Source organism: Otolemur garnettii, unplaced genomic scaffold (genome assembly GCF_000181295.1).
Source record: "Otolemur garnettii isolate 467f Iridium unplaced genomic scaffold, OtoGar3 scaffold00259, whole genome shotgun sequence".
Lineage (NCBI taxonomy): Eukaryota > Metazoa > Chordata > Mammalia > Primates > Galagidae > Otolemur > Otolemur garnettii.
Genome location: NW_003852654.1, coordinates 334,644 through 340,858, shown reverse-complemented (window position 1 = coordinate 340,858; position 6,215 = coordinate 334,644). Strand labels below are relative to the sequence as shown.

Here is a 6,215-nt window from a genome sequence, read left to right as displayed (position 1 = left end):
AAAAAAAAAAAAATAATCGCCCTCAATTGAAGCTGTATCCCCAATTAGCAACATCCTCAAGGTAATGGTGAATCAGTTAACTTGAACTTCATTAACTTACAGCCCAGTTTTTTATCATCCATGTTGTCCATGAAAGCTTTATTCCTGATCATAATTTAATCCAGCTTTGGATTGGCAGTGCCCCCAGGCATCTGGAAGGAGAAAACATAGAACCTAGAAGGTTCTAGCAGGTCTGTTTCTGAGTAGCAAAAATTAGAACAACTAGAATGTTCATGATTGGGGCATACTCATATAATGGAATAGTATACAACAATGGGAATGAATAGCAATAGATGCACAAAACAAAACAATGTAGATGAATCTCACAACTATCATGTTGGATGAAAGAAGATACAAAATATATACAATGTGTTTCTATTTACATACTTCAAAACCAGGCAAAACTATATTTTTAATGATGTGTATGTAAGTGCTAAAATTAAAGGAAAAGCCAAGAAATTATTATGATAAATGTCAGAATCATGGTTACCTTCAGTGAGGGAGAGTGTGCTTGGAATGGAACATACAGTGAGTCTTTTGGGTTACTGGCAATGTTTTCAATCTGGGTGATGGTTGCATTTTTCTATAAAAGGCATTTATGTTTTATGTACTTTATTGTATACATTTTACTTCACAATTTTAAAAGGTCTTTAAAAACTGAAGAAAAATCCAGGCTCAGTGGCTCACACCTGTAATCCTAGCACTCTGGGAGGCCAAGGTGGGACAATCGCTTGAGCTCAGGAGTTCAAGACCAGCCTGGGCAAGAGCAAGACCCCCATCTCTACCAGAATAGAAAAAACTAGCCAGGTATAGTGGCAGGCACCTGTAGTCCTAGCTACTTGAGTGACTGAGGCAAGAGGATTGCTTAAGCCCAAGAGTTTGAGGTTGATGTGAGCTTTGATGCCATAGCACTCTAGCCTGGTGACAGAGTTACACTCTGTCTCAAAAACAAAAAGTCAAAGAGGTCCAAGGACTGCACCCTGGAGCTGTCTTATATTTGGAGTATGTTTCTAAACTATACGTTCATTCAACATTCAACAAATATTTTTGAGCACCTGCTTTGTGTCAAGCACTGTTTCAATGTCTGGGAATGCAGCACTAAACAAAACAGGCTAAATTCCTGCTTTCCTGAAACTTAAATAGTAGTGGAGTCTGGGACAGAGTATTTCAAAGAGGATGGAGTGGTTAGCTTATGGAAAATGCTTCATAAATGTCTAGTAAAATGAGGACATAAGAAATTGGCTTTGGTAAGCCACTTCCATAACTTGGATACAATAGAAATACAGATGATCTTCATCTAGACCTCTTCTGTGAACTCCTGACCTCTGTGTACTTTCCAATTTAATTCACATAGATGTCTCATCTGTCTAAAAGCATAACCCCAATATACTCCTCTACATTTCCCTCTTTCAGTGAATTGCATCACCATCCCCCCAATTTTCCAAACCAGAAACCTGAAAGTTAGTTTTAATTCCTCTTACTTTCCTCCATGCCCCAATTACACTTGCAATCCATCATTACGTCTACTAAATGTTTCTCAAATATAAGGAAGGCAAGGATGTGAGGCATTTCTATCCATTTGGTCCACCAGAATTCTGCTTTTTTTCTCCAGGGCTCAGAGTGGCAGAGTCCCTCAGTTCAAGAAGGCGGTTTTCCAGGAATTTACTGATGGCTCCTTTACTCAGCCATTATACCGTGGAGAACTAAATGAACACTTAGGACTCTTGGGGCCATATATAAGAGCAGAAGTTGAAGACAATATTGTGGTGAGTTAAGGACAGTGAAATTTCAAGGACATTCATATTATATATTTATTTTGTTTCTGATTATAAAATAATATATGCTTACTATTGGAAATTTCTAAAGTATAGAAAAATAGTGAAGTTGAAAAATAATCCCATAATTATCATTTTAGTATATATTTTTATCTTTCTCCTCTGTTTTTTCTCATTTATGTATTCAAAAATTGTTCCATATATAATTCTGCTTCTTGTTTTAGAAGTATTTCATGAGCATTTCTTATGTCATTAAAAACACTTCATAAGTGTCTTTTTCAAAATGACTGTTTAATAGTCTATTATGTGAACCTAAGGAAGTATAGTTTACTTAGTCATTTACACTGAAAAATCTGTTTAAAAGTTTCTTTTTTTCACTATATGTATATAAATAATGCCATAATCACAACTCTTTTCCTAGGGTAAAATTTCAGAAGTGCAATATACATGAACATTTAAAGCCTTTCTCTTATCAATTATCTCTTAATTATCTTTGCACATTTGTCTTTTTTGAGAGAGTGCTTTTCTTATTAATTATATTACCTTATATATTAAGATACTAACCACTGATCCCAGTGAAAAGTATTTTTTAAAGATTAGTTTGCTATACGTTGTTAGTTTCATCTCCTGGTTTTCTATTCAGTTCCAGATGTTCCATATTTTTGTACCAATACCATGCTGTTTTGACCACTATGGCCTTGTAGTACAACCTAAAATCTGGTATGCTGTTGCCCCAGCTTTGTTTTTATTACTAAGAACTGCCTTAGCTATACGGTTTTTTTTTTTTTTCTGGTTCCATACAAAACAAAGAATTACTTTTTCCAACTCTTGAAAGTACAATGTTGGTATTTTAATAGGGATGGCATTGAATCTGTAGATTGCTTTGGGAAGTATAGACATTTTAACAATGTTGATTCTTCCCAGTCATGAGCATGGTATGTTCTTCCATTAGTTAATATATTTTGCTATTTCTTTTCTTAGGATTTCATAATTTTTTTTATAGAGGTCCTTCACCTCCTTTGTTAGATATATTCCTAGGTATTTCATTTTCTTTGAAGCTACTGTGAAGGGGATTGTGTCCTTAATTAGCTTCTCATCTTGGCTGTTATTGGCATATACAAAGGCTACTGATTTGTGGACATTGATTTTATATCCTGAGACATTACTGCATATTTTGATCACTTCCATGAATTGGTTGAGTCTTTGGGGTTCTCTAAGTATAAGATCGTATCATCAGCAAAGAGGGAGAGTTTAATCTCCTCTGCTCCCATTTGGATGCCTTAACATCTTATAACCACCTAATCTTCGATAAACCAAACAAGAATATACACTGGGGGAAAGAATACCTATTCAATTAATGGTACAGGGAGAACTGGATGTCCACATGTAAAAGACTAAAACTGGACCCCCACCTTGCCCAACTCACAAAAATTGATTCAAGATGGATAAAAGACCTAAATTTAAGGCATGAAATGATAAAAATCCTCAAAGAAAGCATGAGTAAAACAAAGATATGGGCCTGGGGAAAGACTTCATGAAGAAGACTGTCATGGCAACTGCAACAACAACAAAAATAAACAAATGGGACTTAAACTAAAAAGCTTCTGTACAGCTGAGACAACAATCAAAACAAATAGACAACCTACACAATGGGAAAGGATATTTGCATATTTTGAATCAGAGCAAAGCTTTTTTTTTTTTTAAAGATTGGAAAGAAACACATTTTTTATTCTTGTTAATTTTCAACATGTCCACCATCATTACCAATACAAAGGGTAATATGATTCTGTAGTTCTATGAAAACATTTTCAAGCTGATTTTCAGTAATACCAGCAATCACATCAGTTATCCTAGTTTGCAAGTCTTTTTTTTTTTTTTTTTTTGTCTAGAGTGCTGTGGCATTATAGCTTACAGCAACCTCTGACTATTGGGCTCAAGTGATTCTCTTGCCTCAGCCTCGCTAGTAACTGAGACTACAGGCACCCACCACAACATGCAGCTATTTTTAGAGATAGGATCTTGCTCTGGTTAAGGCTGGTCTTGAAGTCCCAAACTCAGGCAGTCCACCGGCCTTGGCTTCCCAGAGTGCTAGGATTACACACATGAGCCACTGCGGCTGGCCTTAAAATGATAATTATTAAAATATAATGTGACTGTCAAAAGTTCACTATACACTAGACAATGTTCTAAGCTCTCTATAGACTTTTAGTTAACAATTTTAGATAGAAAGTAGTACATCAGACTATTTTACACATGTGGAAATTATGCAGACCAAAGCTTAATAACTAGGATCTACACAGAACTCAAATTAATCTACATGAGAAAAGCCAACAATCTCTTATATCAATGGGCAAAAGAGATGAATAGAACCTTCTCTAAAGAAGACAGAGGAATGGCTAACAAACATATGAAAAAATGCTCCTCATCCCTAATTATCAGAGAAATGCAAATCAAAACCACCCTGAGATATCATCTAACCCCAGTGAGAATGGTCCACATTAGAAAAATCTCAAAACTGCAGATGCTGGCATGGATGTAGAGAGAAGGGAACATTTTTACAGTGCTAGTGAGACTGCAAACTAATACAACCTTTTTGGAAGGAAGTATGGAGAACCCTCAAAGAACCCAAACTAGACTTCCCATTTGATCCTGCAATCCCACTACTGGGCATCTACCCAGAAGAGAAAAAATCCTTTTACCATAAGGACATTTGTACTAGACTGTTTATCACAGCTCAATTTACAATCACCAAAATGTGGAAACAGCCTAAATGCCCACCAACCCAGGAGTGGATTAACAATCTGTGGTATATGTATACCATGGACTACTATTCAGCCATTAAATAGAAGTGGAACACATTATTCTTAGTAAAGCATCACAAAAATGTAGAAGCAAGAATCCTATGTACTCAATTCTGATATGAGGACAATTAATGACCTAGTACATGGTGAGGGTGGGAGAAGGGGAAGACAGCAAGGAAAGGAGGGAGGTGGGTAGGGGGGTCACAGTGTCTGACACACCTTTGGGGGGCAGGACACAATTATAAGAGGGACTGTACCTAACAAATACAATCAATGTAACCTTATTTGTAATCTCAATGAATCCCCAGCAAAATAAACAAAATTTTTCAATTATGTTGTCCCTTAATTTTATATATGATGGTTTTTTAAATAAAAAAGGCCTGAATTTTTAGTTTGCAACCCCTCAATCTTTCCTTTTGGACACTTTTACCACTTTTATGTTTGTAAAATTCCCTCCCTACCCAGAGATATATTTAAATCACTTATGCCTTATTCAACTTTCTTTTACACTTAAATTCTTTATGTTTAACCTTTTAATCCACCAGTAATTTTTATAGACTAAAAGTTAGTTATTTGGTGCACTGTGTGAGCCAAAGATCAAAGTAGTTTTCTTTTTTTCCAAATTTACCTCTCCAGTGTCCCATAGGTATTATATGTAGTACATAGAAGGATCTAGCTGGGAGCAGTGGCTCATCCTAGCACTCTGGGAGGAGTTCAAGACCCACCTGAACAAGAGTGAGACCTCATTTCTACTAAAAACAGGGAAAAAAGAAGGATCATAAAATTATGCAATTGTGGGTGGATTTTTCTGCCTTGAATTTTAATTTTCCATGTGTTCTTTGATAAATATGTATACTTTTGCAACCTGAAAACAAGGTTTTTTTAAAAAAGATAATATGCATTCATCCTGGAATTTGTCATGAAAAACTTTAAATATCAACTCCTGGGGTTATTATCTCTTGAAACCTCTGTGGTGGCATTTTACCTTTTACTTTGGAATTGTTTTTAAGTATTTAGGAATTTTCTCCTTTGCAAGTATAAATTCATGCTTTAAATTTAGAATAGAAACATTCCTCAGAATTGCTTTCATATATTTTAGGTTTGGGTTCTACAACATCTATCCTATATAAACTAAGGACTTTAAAATCCAAACAAAAATGATTCTTGTGGTTTTTTTTTTTTTTTTCCTCTGCAGGTAACTTTCAAAAATCAGGCCTCTCGTCCCTATTCCTTCTATTCTAGCCTTATTTCTTATGAGGAAGATCAGAGACAAGGAGCAGAACCTAGAAAAAACTTTGCCAAGCCTAATGAAACCAAAACTTACTTTTGGAAAGTGCAACATCATATGGCACCCACTAAGGATGAGTTTGACTGCAAAGCCTGGGCGTATTTCTCTGATGTTGACTTGGTAAGCAGGTCTCTGATGTGCTGGCCACTTCTGATTTAAAATAATGATCTTTATGTTGTTTGCTATGAATTTTGGTATTTATACTGCACACAATGAAAATCTTTAAGAGAGATGACATGTTTTTGTTTTAGAAATATTGCTCTGGAATCTACTGAAGAGGATACATTGTATGTACAGTGGGAAGATGGGGTA

General features: G+C 35.5%; 1 protein-coding gene across 1 annotated transcript in view; it reads left to right on the top strand.

Moving 5' to 3' along the window:
- F8 (coagulation factor VIII) overlaps positions 1 to 6,215 on the top strand; it is a 217,711-nt gene that overhangs the window by 150,576 nt on the left and 60,920 nt on the right. The window contains exons 15-16 of the mRNA XM_003802734.2: positions 1,652 to 1,805; positions 5,811 to 6,023. Of these exons, the coding sequence (XP_003802782.1) occupies positions 1,652 to 1,805; positions 5,811 to 6,023 (367 nt within the window). The remainder of the gene's footprint in view (positions 1 to 1,651; positions 1,806 to 5,810; positions 6,024 to 6,215) is intronic.